At 56.4% G+C, this 15,135-nt stretch overlaps 3 protein-coding genes across 3 annotated transcripts; all 3 read left to right on the top strand.

Moving 5' to 3' along the window:
* Positions 1-1,717: 1,717 nt before the first annotated feature.
* On the top strand, positions 1,718-6,049 carry GGS23DRAFT_545339 (Pkinase-domain-containing protein). Its single transcript, XM_051514973.1, has 5 exons — positions 1,718-2,115; positions 2,211-3,080; positions 3,225-3,484; positions 3,708-5,031; positions 5,084-6,049. The coding sequence occupies exons 2-5, from the start codon at positions 2,447-2,449 to the stop codon at positions 5,671-5,673; spliced, it is 2,808 nt and encodes a 935-aa protein (XP_051377122.1). The 5' UTR covers positions 1,718-2,115; positions 2,211-2,446; the 3' UTR covers positions 5,674-6,049.
* A 303-nt stretch (positions 6,050-6,352) lies between these two features.
* Positions 6,353-8,125, top strand: GGS23DRAFT_545332 (hsp10-like protein). Its single transcript, XM_051514972.1, has 4 exons — positions 6,353-6,593; positions 6,846-7,073; positions 7,166-7,224; positions 7,374-8,125. The coding sequence occupies exons 1-4, from the start codon at positions 6,591-6,593 to the stop codon at positions 7,396-7,398; spliced, it is 315 nt and encodes a 104-aa protein (XP_051377121.1). The 5' UTR covers positions 6,353-6,590; the 3' UTR covers positions 7,399-8,125.
* A 3,960-nt stretch (positions 8,126-12,085) lies between these two features.
* GGS23DRAFT_28267 (Cys/Met metabolism PLP-dependent enzyme) lies at positions 12,086-13,891 on the top strand. Its single transcript, XM_051512567.1, has one exon. It carries the CDS (start codon positions 12,536-12,538, stop codon positions 13,808-13,810), a length of 1,275 nt encoding a protein of 424 aa, XP_051377120.1. The 5' UTR covers positions 12,086-12,535; the 3' UTR covers positions 13,811-13,891.
* Positions 13,892-15,135: the final 1,244 nt, after the last annotated feature.

Raw genomic sequence — 15,135 nt, 5'->3', positions numbered from 1 at the left:
GCTCTAGCTACATGCTTGAATGGGTGCATCTCGCACATGCCCCAAACACTGCTACGCTACTACTACATTGAGCACCCAAGTATAGACGGTTCTTTTTTGGTCGCTTTCTCGATGGCGATTACTTTGTATAGGAGGTAGGCATATATGTGCGGTACATAGCTCCCCTGGACCCTCCTCCTATTTACGGTGTGAAACCGGGGGGGGGGGGGGGGGGGCATGTAATTAACGTATAAGAGGTACCTACCTTGCAGGTACCTCCTACCGGGCCGGCACGCATATGTATGCACATTAAATAAATCTTGGGAGGGTACCGGGAGAGGCAATTGGACGGCCCGAGTACGAAGGGAGACAGAGGGGGGCGAGGGGGGGGGATATATTACCTAGCTCGCCAATTTATGGAACTGGTGGCCACCCTCCCGGCCAGACGTCGTGGACGGATTCGCCTCGAAATCGAAGATCTGGTAAATTGGACGGGGTCTGAAGAAGATACATGCGACGTAGGTACCTAGGTATATTACCTGGGTGCATCATGTATACCTACGTATCTCTACCCATCACCGGTCCCTTAATCGTAACCCTACCTCTGGGTAGATACCCGACCTACGCACATTTTTGGACGGGATGGCATGCAAACTGTGAGGATGGGATGGGATGGGATGGGATGGATGTATGGATGGATATGAGAGAACCAATGCAACCTTCCATGCTTTGCCTCGGAACATCTGGCACCCTTGGTTCTCTTGGCCGCTTGCCGGCCCCGATGACAATGCATAGTAGATCATGGCAAGCCCGCAGGGCGGGTTGCGGCAAAAGCTGGGTTGGCCGGATCCAGGCACGCACCCGTAGCGTAGCGTCGCCGCCGCCGCCGGGCACAGGAAACGTATACCGTCTGTATGTAGGTACTGATTCACACGTACTCATACAGGGAGGAGCTTATATGGAGCCTGCACACGATTCCGAGAACGAGTCAACCTCTCACAGGCGCTGCAAGCGCATGTATGTATACACATATGCATGCATGTCTGAAATACCTCTATCTACAATAGTACCAGGTCTGCCCGGCCTAGGTGTGGCGGGTGGCGGAAAGACAGGGTCGGGTTTCGTTCTCTCTCGTGCCGTTACCTCTTGGTCACTAGGTACCTAGCTCTTTCAACCTCCGGTTCTTCATTTGACTTTCGGATGGTGAACTACTACCAGTTCTTTGGCCGAAGCCATGGAGTCGGATTCGAGTCCATCTGATAGTGCTCCCTGCTTCGCTCTGCATCCCTACCTACATATATGAGTTAACCAAGGAAGCTAACGCAGGGATAACAGAGGTACGCGTGTATATAGGTGAATTGAAGCAGGCCCAGAAGCTGTAAGGGAGCGGATCTGGGCGGAAGCTAGCATCGAGACATAATGAAGGAATAAGCATATAGAGAAGAGGAGCCGAGAAAGGAGTTTTTTTCTCCTTGATATTTTTATAATATATTATATATATGTATATTTAAAAATAAAAGTATGACCTAGTTTCTTTTTCTTTAAACCCTATCCGTCTCTTGTTTTTTTCCTTCCCTCCGCATATACTCAAGGTAGGTAACATCTTACAGGTGCGAATAGGTACCTACCTAGGGTAAGAGGTACTGCATGCACCTTCAATTCTTAGCCTACCCACCTAGATGTAGTAGTGATTATCTAGGTACCTATGTACCTAAAGTATGGGGCACTTCCTCGAAGCGGCGTGTGCAATTCTTTTATTCAGCTACCTACCTTGTACCTATCCAGCTATCTAGGGACATACTGTATCCGTCGCGCCCATACATTAGGTACTTAGCGGCCGAGTAGCTTCGTCGCAAACGGATGGAATCTCGAATCCCCCCACCTTGCGCCTGTACAAACGAGCCTGTGAAGGTACCTAGGTACGTGTGAGTGCCCGCATGTCCCATCCAGGTACAAGCCTCCCATGTACCCCAACCAGTCGGAGAATGAGTCTGGTGGGTACAGCTCGGGTAAAGGCCGAGGCATCTTAATTAGCTGGGCTTGGAAGTACCTCCCGCTATCTCTTAGTATTTCCAAGCACCCTCACCTCCCGATCTGGAACCAATACACTTAAATTTGACTCGTAACTCGTAATTGCTGTGCCTGTGTCAGTGGCTGAGCTGCGGCAGGTATGTGGTCGATAGGGATTAGCGACGCAGAAAGGGGGGGGGGGTGTATAGACTCATACGCACACTCACTCACTCACTCACGTACCTCAGATAGCTCGGCCATCCTGCTCGGCTTGGCCGGGTCCGTGGCAGGACGGCGAGCGTGGGCGTGGGTGTGGCCATCGAGATCCCTTACGTAGACGTGGAGGGTTTAGCTGCCCAGACAGGTGGCTGCAGAGGGCGTTCGACCTCCCGTGCGATCGATGGACCGATGCGTACGTCGATAGTGGTGTCTTGTGCTCCCGCCAGTGCCGGACATTATGGCGGGCAGCCGCGGGCAGGCAACGGCGGAGGTGGGAAGGTGGGAAGGTGGGAGCTGGGAACAGCACCAGGAGCTACCAACGCTAGACTGCCCCACCGTGGGACGCAAGTCGCTCGCAGGGTTTGATGAGACAGAAGCGGATGGGAGAGACACAACACACACACACTCACTCACGCACTCACAGCGCTCGCTCGCTCGCCCACCCTGTGCCCACGCTGAATTGCCCAGAGAGAGGCGGAGACGGAGAGGACGAGGGCGTGGAGAGCGACAGAGCCGAACTATCCTAACGTATTATCTCCCCCGGCCTAGAACTAGAACATTACCCAGTCGGGCACACCACGTCGTCATCGTCTACTTCCTCTTTCTCCTGCCTTCTCTCTCTCTCTCTTTCATTTCCTTCAATTTTTCCCCCCCTTCTCTCCCTCTCCCTTCCTCTCTCTTCACCCGCCGCCGACCTACTCTTTGGGGGCCATTTCTCGGCCCAGAGCTCGCAAGCATTCGTTTATCCTTACCCTCCCTCCTTCTGGCGCCTTTAGATTGTCTCGCAAATTTACCGCCTTCTTCGGCGTCCTTGGTTGCCATGCCAAATTCGATCGACGCCGATAAGCGTCGCTCGCTGGAGCCGCTGCAAGGTAATGTTGTTATTATTATTATTATTATCATCATCATTTCATTTGACACCACCTACCCCTGTGACCCGGTTTACCGCCGCCTCTCCTTGGGAATCGAGTCCCTCCCTAGGTTTTGGATGACTAACACAGTGAATCTGGTTGCAGGCTGTTCCGTCGCCGTTCCCGAGCCTACCGATGGCCCTGCAGAGCTTGCAGAGCGTGCGCCCGCGGTACGCTTCGCGTCGACCATCGACGAGATCGATCCTCCTAGTGCATCCCTGGCCCTTCCGGAAACCCGGCAAGAGGCCTTGCCTGCCACTCCTGACCTGATACGCGCCCTGTCCCGCTCGCTCCACGGCACCGTGCTCCAGGAGGAGCGATTGAAGAATTATTCCTTTGCCCCGGTCTCCCTACCACCCTCCAGGGTATGTCATATACCTCCAGTATTGGTCGTTAGGGAAGCTGCGAGCGATAGCACGCAGAGTTCCCACGATTGCCCTGTTGCCGTTGCGCCTTGATTGTCCTTCTGAGATCATGTGCGGGGCGATGCTTTGTTCGACGGACAAGTCTGCTATCGATGACAACATATATTTCTGAGGAGCCTCGAGACCTGTCCTCGTCTAGTCGTAGCTGACAGCGTTCCTCTAGGTTGTGTCGAATGAGACCACGCCTAGTGCCACTCCCCAGCACAGCCATAGCCCTATGGGCCATCCATCGCCGCGGTTGAGCCCCAAAGCCCCTGAGCTGGCATCGCCACCCTTGACCCCGGCCGGAACTTCCGCCGCCGCAGACTACCGAAATGCGAAACCAGGCCCAGGCCCCGGGCCTGACCGCGGCTTCGACTCTCGGGCGATAACTCCGCAGGCCTCTGGCCAGGATTCCCGACCTGACTCGCCCCGGATCGGTTTAACGCATCGGCCGGCCTCTAGTGATAACATTTCGCAACGCTCGACCGCGGTAGATGAGAATGACGGCGGGTCCCGATCTACTCATCGAAGAGGCATGTTTAGCATCGGGCCGGGTGACGGTTCGTCTGTGCCTGTCTCGAGAGAAACAAGCCCGGCGAGGTATACCGCCTCTCATTTTTACTCGCGGCCCTTCACTCCCCACGGGGATGCCAATGACCCGTATGCCGCCAGTAGGCGACCGCCGCAGAAGTTGAGTGGTAGCATAGACCAGAGATTCGTGTTTGCCAAGAAGAAGAAGCGAGGCTCCCCTTCGGCTTCCTCCACGAATCTCTCGAAGATCGACAAGCAGGAGAAGAGGCACTCTACTTTCTTCACGAACCGGAATAAATCAGGCGATCTCCATCCTGCGAGGAGCAATTCGACGGCACCGAGTACCCACGGGTCCATGTCCGACCTGAAGCGGTTTTTCAAGGTCGGGGTCAACCACAAGCCCAAAAAATCGACGTCGCCTTCGCCTCTAGGTTCGAGAGCGACCCCGCGGGTCCCGTTCGCCGATGATCACGGCCTCTCGGCAAAGTATGGGAAGCTCGGCCGAGTTCTCGGGGCCGGCGCCGGAGGCTCCGTTAAACTGATGAGGAGGACCGACGATAACACAGTTTTTGCAGTGAAGGAGTTTCGTCCTCGGCACTCTTACGAAACCGAAAAGGAGTATGTCAAGAAGCTGACAGCCGAGTTCTGCATTGGGTCCGCGTTGCACCACGGTAACATTATCGAGACGCTCGACATCGTTCAAGAGAAGGGGAAATGGTACGAGGTCATGGAGTACGCTCCCTTCGACCTGTTTGCCATAGTGATGACGGGGAGAATGTCGAAGCCCGAAATATTTTGCTGTTTCCTACAAATTCTCAGCGGAGTGACCTATCTCCACAGCTCCGGCCTGGCTCATCGGGACCTGAAATTGGACAACGTCGTTGTTAGCCAACATGGGATTATGAAGATCATCGACTTCGGTAGCGCGCACGTTTTTAGGTACCCTTTTGAGAGCGAGATCGTGCTCGCAGCGGGTAAGTCGAGAACCTGACAGACAATTATCGCACGTATCTAACAAGTAGACAGGCGTCGTCGGCTCCGATCCGTACCTGGCCCCGGAGGTTTACGACGAGCGCAAATACGACCCGCAGGCCGTGGACATTTGGTCGCTCGCGATCATATTCTGCTGCATGATACTCAGACGATTTCCGTGGAAAGTCCCCCGCATGACGGATAACTCGTACAAGTTCTTCGCGGCGGAGCCGAGCCCCGGTCACGATCCCAAGAAGTTGATCATTCCCTCGCGGTCTACCAATGATTTGTCGACTATCCCGCAACGGGATATATTCTCAGAGGAGGAGATGGAGAAGCAGAAACCCAGGATCGTTGAACCCTCGACGCCTAAACCGGCAGCGGCCAGCGGCCAGGAAAATAAGGAGGCCAAGGAGCTCATCAGAGGACCGTGGCGTCTGCTGCGGCTGCTTCCCAGGGAGAGCAGGCATATCATTGGGAGAATGCTGACGATAGATCCGAAGCAGCGGGCTCAGATGTCTGAGATCCTCGAGGAGCCTTGGGTGTCAGACACGGTGGTGTGTAGGCAGGTAGAACACGGGAAGGTCATCCACGCACAGGATCACGTTCATGTTCTCGAGCCGCCAGCACCGCCTAGCAAATAGGAAGGAGCTACGGGGATGGACGTGTGTGTGGTGTGAGTAAGTGAGTGAGTGGGTGAGTGGCTGGTGTGTGATACAGGATGTGTTCTGGACTACAGGGTGTAAGGGACAGTATTCTACGGCGTCTAGGTTAGGAGTTAGATATAGTCTCGACCGCTGTGGTGGGGGAAGCGGACGCGGCGAAAACCATAGAGGTTCACAACGGTGTAGGCTAGAGCTGTCAGTGTGACTATGCGGCACCGAGCTACAAGCAAAGCATGTTTATTGCAGGATAGTAGAGGCAGAAAAGCGCGAGCTGTTAACGCCATATATCTTGCATCTACGTAGGGATGGGGATCAGAGTATTCATTCAATTGCGGGTTGGCAGGCAGTAACGTGTTTTATTTTCTGTAGACGTTGCCTACCTAGAGTGCGCTGTGAATTGTGTACACCAGGGGGAGTGTTTACCTCCTATGATAGGTCCCTAAGGTATCTTAGGTTCCTCCACGTACGTGGATCCGGACAACCCGGTGCAGGCACGTAACCGACGCGGATGGTTCGGGCTGTTCGGACGTAAGAGAACCAACCCCGCGCGCCCGCACGTGGAAACACTGGAGGTACTCGCACCACAAGTACCTCTGGTAGATTAGGTACCTAGGTAGGTAGGTACCTCCTCCTCTCGCCCTTTACGGATTAAGTAATACCTGGCTAGGCGAGTAGCCCCGGTAATCGGAAAAACCCTGCAATGAAAAAAAGTTTGGAGGGGTTCCTCGGTCCACAGGCCACTTGAATCTTCTAAAGCTTTCTATCACAGCCCCAACACCGCGATAGCTTCACATTTCAACATCCGAGTTTCCTCCTCCTCCTCAGACAGTTCCGGAGAAATTCTCGCTCTGCCCGCAATCTGCCATTGAGCATACACACATATACACAACATCACAATGGTACGCATAGCCCCCCTCCCTCCCTTCTCCCAACCCCCATTCCGCCGAGCGTCAAACTACCGCCCGCACACTACCGTGCGAGCGCGGATTGAAAAAAAAAAACAGAATTTTTTTTTGTCCTTCCCAGCCGAACAAGCCGGCCTTTCCTTCCTCCCCCAATCGCACTCCGGCACCCCGAAACGGCTCGGCCGTGCCGGCGGGCAGCGATACTAGACCGTGTCTAACGCGCTCTGGGGGGAAACGTTTCTGCAGGCCACCGCTATCCGATCGATCAAGTCGCTGGTGCCGCTGCTGGATCGGGTGCTGGTGCAGCGGATCAAGGCGGACACGAAGACGGCCAGCGGCATCTTCCTGCCGGAGTCGAGCGTCAAGGAGCTCAACGAGGGCCGCGTGCTGGCCGTCGGCCCCGGCGCCCTCAGCGAGGACGGCAAGCGCGTGCCCATGGGCGTCCAGGCCGGCGACAGGGTCCTGATCCCCCAGGTGAGTTGCCTGCCCAATTCCTTTCTCTCTCTATTCCCCCCGACGGAGATTAGGTAGGGGTTGTTGCTAACTGTTTATTCTTCTTCGCGAAGTACGGAGGATCCCCCGTCAAGGTCGGAGAGGACGAGTACCACCTCTTCCGCGACAGCGAGTAAGGACCCATCCCCCTTTTTTCTTCTTTCTTTCTTTCTTTCCCCGGCCTCTCCCGCTTCCCTGATCGTGCACACTCGGGCTGGGTCATGCGTCGCACGGCAGCACCCCGGCTGGTCCCCGCATCTGCTAACCCGCCCGGCGCCGCAGGATCCTGGCCAAGATCAACGAGTGATCGCGAACGATACCCGCACGAGAACAAGAACCCCACGACCCGGATGTACCATACCTACGCTACGTGTACGATATTCGCAACGACAAGTGTGAAGAAGGCGAGGACTGAGAGGGAAAGAAAAAAAAACCGGAGTGGAGAATGCATGTGGCGAACTCGCGAGGGTCATGCTTTGTATAGAGCCATGTAGATACCGCGCTGAGGGAGGAAACGGGGGAGGAGTGGGAGGGGAGGAGTAGAGGGGGCGTCTACGTGAGAAAGAAAAAAAAAAAAAGAGCTGGGCCGCACGGTAGTCTTCACTCTGTAGAGATCGCCTCGGGCCTGGCTTGAGGTGTAATTGAACTCCACTCTTCCCTTGCAATACTTGCTCTCTGGAATTCGCGAGGTGGACACGAAGCGCTCTCGTCGGTTTGGAAAGGGGGGGGAACTTGCCTCTTCCTCGTATCCGTCTGCCGCGAGTGTCGCGAGGACTGCGGGCCATTTCGAGTAGACGGCTACGGCCTGTCCTTTGGCAGCCAACTCCTCGGAGCCGGCCGTGGGCTTGTAACACAGTGAAGCTAGCCTCCCTTCCGGTGGGTGGCGGCCTGTCCGTCCTTGCCTGTATCGACGACGGGGCACCCCGGCGGCGAAGAAATCCCCCTCAATGCAGATAGCCCCGGATACGTGTGCTAGTAGCAAAATCTACCTACGACGACGTCGACGTCGTGGTTCTGGAAGCAGACGCGGGACTCGGACGCACCCGATGGGGGCGGGCAAAGAGTGTGTATCTGCCGGCCGGCCGGCAGCGCGGGCCTCTCCGAGTCCTCGGATTCGGGGACCCCTTAGGGGTCTGGTGCGGCGGCCTCGCTTCTATCTCGCTGCGAAGCCGAGACGCCGGCTTCTCGACACGGGTCACCTGAGGAGGCCCGGCCGCCGGGGTCGATTGGATCGTGCACGGCTCATAAGGTACACGACCGTAGGCCTTACGCTCCTATCGCAGAGGATGGCTGTTCTAGGTTGAAAGTGGTATCTTACATGGGCTGGGTACACAGATTCCAGGCTGAGATCACACGCTATCTCAATCTACCTCCCCGAGGCTCCCCTGGCGTGTTCTTCTCTTTAGACATCGACAATAGTTTTTCTCTGGTCCGCCGCTGCCGCTTCTTGGGATATCTATTGACTGACTCGTCAAGGAGACTGACTACCCGCATGCAGCACGGCTCGTAGGCGACGAGACGGGAGGACTGTAGATGGTGCGGGGGGGAGGCGGGCGTCTCGATCCGGTGCAGCGGATATCGGCCGGTTGGGCCACGGGGTAGAGCGGAATACCACGGTGTCGGGCGCGCATAGCATACCTTCGATACTTGCCGCTCGTTCCTGACCCTGCCCAAGCATCACGACCCTTCCTCCGGACTTCGGGGTGGGCCGGCTTGTCACTCGCTAGTCCGTGTGCATCGTACAACTTACCCCGGGTTCCGACAACCCTGTCTACGCGCTCAACTGGGCACCCATCGAGAAACGAGGAGGGGAAGGAATTCGCCATTGTGGCTCCAAATATTTAAGCTCCAGCTGCGGATGCCCAGACGGGAGTAAGAAAAGCAGAAGCAATGGGGAGGCGATTATTTGACATCTCCCTTGATCGAGCGAATGACGGGGAGGGTAACAGGCTTGAGAGGAGAGGTAGGAGTGAGAGAAGAGGAGGGTTCCATCAACCTCATAGACCTCCCTCGTCGTCGCGCGAGGCCGGGGAGGGGAGGGGAGCGGAGGGGGTGAGGTGGTGTTGAAACCGTAGTTACGCACATGCTATGGTGTGACAACACCCCCTTTCCTGTGCTTGCTTGCTCCAATGTTTGTTCTGTCTCGTACCACGAGAGGTGATCCGGTAATCCGGACTCATTCCCGCCTCTGAAGCTACTTGAAGGCACAAGCGGGAATGTCTCCGTTTTCTCTCGACCGTCTCCGTCCGCCGTTCAGCGCGCTTGCCGCTCGTTCATTGTATACCTAGATCTCGCTAGTTGATACCTTCGTGAGCCTACGCCAGCTACGACGTGTACCCTGCCGCAAGGCGTTCAGTAGATGGACGGCGCTTCTATCACTTCGGTGATGGTCACCGACACTTTTTGTTCATGGCGGCCCTCGGGGTGACGCGGTGTGTTATGGAGGACAGCGAGCAAAAGGCTGGGAGCTGGTCGTGTAGGCGACATGTGTAGGCGACATAAGCGGCGACGATGGAGCGGGTGGTTCAAGTTATCGTATCACCGCTACTACATGGCTTCCTCGATGGCCATATGCAGCAGCTGGAGCTTAGGCCTACCTGCCAACGGCGGCTGTGAGTTGATACCGAGCTACCCTGGGCTCTAGATCCTTCGCGTAAGGTATGGTATATTTCTCGTTCTTGGACGAGTGGACATTTGGCCCTCGGGATCTAGGGGCCCTGTGCCAAGCAGGTCATGGATATGGGGTTGGACGTCGTGGCTCGTTTGGGCTCTGATGGAACACCTGACTTTTTGAGGATATCTAGAACTTAGTAGTCCGCTATGTGGAAGTGAGACGTATGGGGCAGCTCTCTGGACAATAAACGGCGTATAAGGAGAGAGTCGTCGAGAACGAGAATCCGGTTTCTACTGACACAACCAGGTTGTTTCTGGGAGGAAACTAGCTCTTCTACCTGGGGCCTTTAGACAGCGCTGACGAGAGTGATACGAGGTTATACACCGAGTACGCGAAGGTCTCCCTCTACATAGAGCAGCAATATGGCAGCCCTCTACTTATATGATCCTCTAGGTTACGGGGGGATCAGTGAGCTTCACGCTGTTTCGATATTCCTCAGCTGGGATTCGTAACGGGGTATGTACCCGGGCCCGAAATCTGGGAGCGTTCATATATAGAGGCGGAATTTGTCAGGGAGGCCCGAGAGCAATGGTACCGTCGAACTACCTCTCCGAGAGCACGAGGCGGGAATCCGAGTACGAGGGCGTCGATCCAGCCTACGCCTTTGGAGCAGCCATAGAGGCCCCAGTATGGGCGGATTCCAGAGCGCCAAGAGTTCTAGAAAGACATTTACGACAAGATACGGCCGGATTGTCTCGCAGAGGCGATGAATACTGCTGGGGAGGCCTTGGGTTCGGCCATGTGAGGGGAATGGGGTTTCGAGGTTCGAGGTCGGTCCAAGTTCCGGGCGTCAGCGATGCTGAGCAGACTGAAATACGGAAGGGCCTGTTGTTTTGTTCTTCCTGCTCGGTATCTCCACACCTCCAGCTTCGGCTTTGTTGGCTCCCGAGAGTGTGCGGGTTGGGACATTACAAACACGAAATCGAGGCGTGACCGAAATCGTAGGTGTGGATGGGCAGATATGTTAGGCGAGGGCGTGGATGGGTATTATGGGTTATACGCAGTTGGTGGGTTTGGCCATCGGATGCTACATTATGGGTAGGTACCCAGATCAGGACAGATATACCTGGGTGTCCGGGGTTAGGTACCTACAGCCGTACCGTATCATACCTTCAATCAGCGCCCGAGGCCTGTCGGCTTGCCTACCTAGATAGGTACCTCGAGGTATACATACACACGTGGATTGTTTGTAGGTAATAATTACCTGTTGGCGTTTCCACTTCGTGTCAAATCCTCGTCCCCATGGTCTTCCCTTCTCTTCTCTTCTCTGGGATGTTGGCTTCAGCTCGAGGCCGGGCAGGGTATCTAATTGGTAAGCCGGCACTCGGGATGGGACGCTGATGGGATGGCAACCTCATTCTCGACAGTTCGGGTCCTGATAAGCTCATACCAATGACGTTCTGCGAGATTTATGGTTCTGGACTTGTGCGCGCCTTTTGCTGCTACCAACTCGTACCCTTTTCAGCCCCGTCCGAGCCGGGGGGGGGGGGTTTACGCGCCTGGCTGACATATCTACGGATGGACGTGGATAGTAAGGTAGGTATCTACCGGCGTTGGGCGGATGCACCTGGGTAGGTATTATGAAGAGGCACTTGTGGACAGGCACCCAATTTTTGGAGTTGAGAAAGAAGAAGAAGAAGGGGGGAAAAAACAAACAAAAAAAAGCTGGGTTACTACCTGTTGGGTAGTAGATAGACTTCAAGTAGGTACATCGACGGCGGCACTCGGAGGCGGTGGCAGGAGGGCGAGGCAGCGGCGGCGATGCTTAATAATAGCGCCAAGCCGGGTGGATTTCCTCATGCCGCCTGCAAATGACGAATTGTCGGTGGTGGACAATGGCGAAAATGCCAATCAGCGGCTTAACCCATGACAAACCCACAACACGCGCCCGCAGACGACATCGCCTTTTCTCTCTGTTGGAGTTGGCCAGTTCGTCTCTGGCGGGCCCGGGATGTATCGAGGTATACCTGTTATTATTATTACGGCCGACATGCCGTGTGTGTATGTGTGTATATGTATAGGTATATATATAGGGGTGTGCTGTACCTGTCTTTGGCCGAGGGGGAAGGAGAGGGTGCCAGCCGGCTTCACCAGCTATCTCGCCCGTCTACTCTTCTCCCGCTGGTAATACCTTGCGCAAGCGGCGATCTCGAGCACGCCAGCTTCGCATGAGGTGCACGCGAGATTTCGCTTGCTCGATTTTCCTGCCCCATGCCGTGCCGCTCCAAGTACCTACCTAGACCCAGACTTACCTAGACCTAGACCGACCTAACCTGGGTGTCTACCGACCTACCTAACCTGAGAGCATCGTCGGGACCGGCCCACGTCTTGACAGTGCCTGTCTGGACAATCCGCCCGCTCGGAACTATAGCAGGTGCTAATACCTACCCACTCGCCCTCCTCTTCTCCTCCCGTCTGGGCTAGCGAAGACACCCAGGTCCGGCAGCAGACGTCGATTGACACTCGCTTCGGCTATTCTCATCACTGCTCGCTCCTTTCTCGCCTCTCTCCTCGACACCTCCCGAGAGTATCTGCCTTTCTCCCTTCTGCTGCGTCCGTACCGCTCAACCGGCCCGCTCCGTACGCGCTGGAAACAAAAAGTGCTGGGGTTGCTGGCTGGGCTTGTCTGGCAGCATACCTACGCGCGGGACGGTCGAGGTTGCGGCCACTACCCGTCCGCCAGCTACGTGATTCCCGTTCGGCCGACACGTACCGCTCAGCCTTGGTAGGACTGCATAGATATACAGTCAGGTCTTCGCAGTCGCTAGCCATGACGATCCCCATCACCCACCCAATCGCGACCCCTCCCCCGCAACCGGCCCCTGTCCACGGCTTCGGAACTTTGGCCGTCCATGCCGGCGCTCCTCACGACCCTACCACCGGCGCCGTCATCGAGCCCATTTCTCTCTCCACCACCTTCGAGCAGACCTCGGTCGGGAATCCCGTCGGGTTGTACGAGTACTCGCGGAGTGCCAACCCCAACCGCGACAACTTTGAGAAGGCCGTCGCTGCCCTCGAGCATGCCAAATATGCGCTAGCCTTCGGCAGCGGCAGCGCCGCTACCGCCACCATCCTGCAGAGTCTGGCTTCGGGTTCCCATGTCATCAGCGTGAGCGACGTCTACGGCGGCACCCACCGCTACTTTACTCGCGTGGCCAAGGCCCACGGCGTCACCGTCACCTTCACCCCGCAGATCGAGGTCGACATCGCCGAGCACATCCGAGACAACACCAAGCTGGTCTGGATCGAGTCCCCCAGCAACCCCACTCTCCGGCTGGTGGACATCCGGGCGGTGGCTACCGCTGCTCACGCCCGAGGTGTGGCCGTTGTCGTCGACAACACCTTTCTGAGCCCTTACGTCCAGAACCCTCTCGACCACGGTGCCGACATCGTCGTCCATAGTGTCACCAAGTACATCAACGGACACAGCGACGTGGTCATGGGGTTGGCCGCATTCAACTCGGATGAGCTGCGAGAGCGCCTGTCGTTCCTCCAGAATGCCGGCGGCGCCGTCCCCTCGGCCTTTGATTGCTGGCTGGCGCACCGGGGAGTCAAAACCCTGCACTTGCGAGTGAAGCAGTCGAGCATCAACGCCACCGCTGTGGCGGAGGCTCTCGAGGCTAATCCCCACGTCATCGCCGTCAACTACCCCGGCCTAGACTCCCACCCGCACCGGGACATCGCGTTGCGCCAACATCGGGACGGCATGGGAGGCGGTATGCTCTCATTCCGAATCAAGGGCGGGCGCGCCGCGGCCGAACGCTTCTGTCAGCTGACCAAGATATACACCCTGGCCGAGAGTCTCGGCGGTATCGAGAGCCTAGTCGAGCTCCCGAGCGCCATGACCCACGCCGGCATCCCTCGAGACCAGCGAGAGGCCGTCGGCGTTTTTGATGATCTCGTCCGCATCAGCAGCGGCATCGAGGAGCCCGAAGACCTGGTCCGCGACATCCAGCAAGCGTTGGAAAAGGCGGTCCGGGAGACCCATTTGAGCAACGGTAACGGCGTTAACGGAACTGCTACCAACGGGCATGGGCCAAAATAAACACGGGCACGGGAACGATAGACAGGATTTGGTAGATCCGTCAAGTATGAGGAGACGGCGTCACTCGGCGAATTCCATGGTCGCTGCTTGTGGAGAGTTATGTGTCAGGTGTAATATGCGTTCCGTGGACATGTGCGGACGCTCACTACTACTATGTTTCGATGGTTCTGGTCCATAGAGAGAAAAGGCCCGACTCAAACACCGTAATAGACATGTTGACGTGCCTTCCCTATCCGTCTGTGTGTGGATTCGTCGTATCCCCTATATCTGCACGGTAAGCCGCCACGTTGCATCCTTACTCTCGAGCTCGATCCGGATTACCATGTCAGATTCAACTCGACGCAGGGGAGAAGAGATGCTTCTCGGAGCTTCCGCGGAGCTATCTCGCGCACGTATTCCCCCGCGTTGCTCTTCATCTGACAGACCGTATCCAAACCGGGCTCTGTCGATCCTTCACGTCCAGATTTTCATGTGACGGGTTTCTACGAGTAGTAAGGTTGACTATATTTCGTGACTCACTGCTTTGCTTCGATTTGTTACCGTAGGTATATGGATCCCGCACTTACTTCCACGTGAGTCTTCGTACGGTGTGGTCCGCCTTGGGGTCTATCCGCTCTAGTAGATTCGAGGCGGCTGGTCTTGAGAGATGACGATCGGACGAGTGCATCCGAGGATGAAGTTAGCCGGTCCCTGACGGATCTCCCGCGCCATGAGGAGTCCCCATAGGCCCCTTCGGCTCCAACTTAGCCTAAGTCCAGCCCGGCAAAGTGGAGCCCGAACCCGGTCCCAGGCATTGCCGCGCGTATCAGCCGCTTAACGCCTAGAGCAACCGTACGAAGCCTAGAAGCGCGGCCGTTCGTTTTGTAACCCCCGACGGCTTGGCATGTCGAAGATAGAGATTCTGGACCGAGAAAGCCATGTGAAAGGATCGGAACGAGGCCTACATGACTCGGTGTCAACCGGCGTCTCGCGCACTCGGGCCGGCATGACTCCAACGTTGACTGCTACTGACGATAGTAGCACGCTCGGCTAGCCCGATGTTCCCGGGGGCGAGCCGTGATAGGGGTCTCCGTTCTAGCAGAGACCCGCAGTCCCTGGCAACCGTAGTTGACGCATACGTACTATTAGCCCTGATCCCCCTTCGTCCCACTTTAGACATCTACGCGAGTTCCTGAGCGTACACGACCAGCGAAACCGCGGCGGCGGCGGCCTCTACCCGCATCGGCCGGTCGCTAAGGGCCTACGCCCCTTAACGCAGCCCATTTGAAGATGTCAGCATGATGGGTAGCGGCTTATTGGTGGGCCAAAGGGTAGTGCCGGGGCGA

The sequence above is a fragment of the Durotheca rogersii genome (assembly GCF_024521655.1).
Source record: "Durotheca rogersii strain YMJ 92031201 chromosome Unknown GGS23scaffold_1, whole genome shotgun sequence".
NCBI classification, from domain to species: Eukaryota; Fungi; Ascomycota; class Sordariomycetes; order Xylariales; family Xylariaceae; genus Durotheca; species Durotheca rogersii.
Note: the sequence above shows the minus strand (reverse complement) of the source record. Positions and strands in the feature narration are given on the sequence as shown.

Bases quoted from the DNA above. Each gene is read 5' to 3' on its own strand.
- GGS23DRAFT_545339 (XM_051514973.1), top strand. From the start codon at position 2,447: ATGGCGGGCAGCCGCGGGCAGGCAACGGCGGAGGTGGGAAGGTGGGAA. The intron at 3,081-3,224 runs GTAATGTTGTTA...ATCTGGTTGCAG, and splicing joins CTCGCTGGAGCCGCTGCAAG to GCTGTTCCGTCGCCGTTCCC. The intron at 3,485-3,707 runs GTATGTCATATA...GCGTTCCTCTAG, and splicing joins TCTCCCTACCACCCTCCAGG to GTTGTGTCGAATGAGACCAC.
- GGS23DRAFT_545332 (XM_051514972.1), top strand. The intron at 7,074-7,165 runs GTGAGTTGCCTG...TTCTTCGCGAAG, and splicing joins ACAGGGTCCTGATCCCCCAG to TACGGAGGATCCCCCGTCAA. The intron at 7,225-7,373 runs GTAAGGACCCAT...CCGGCGCCGCAG, and splicing joins CACCTCTTCCGCGACAGCGA to GATCCTGGCCAAGATCAACG.
- GGS23DRAFT_28267 (XM_051512567.1), top strand. From the start codon at position 12,536: ATGACGATCCCCATCACCCACCCAATCGCGACCCCTCCCCCGCAACCG.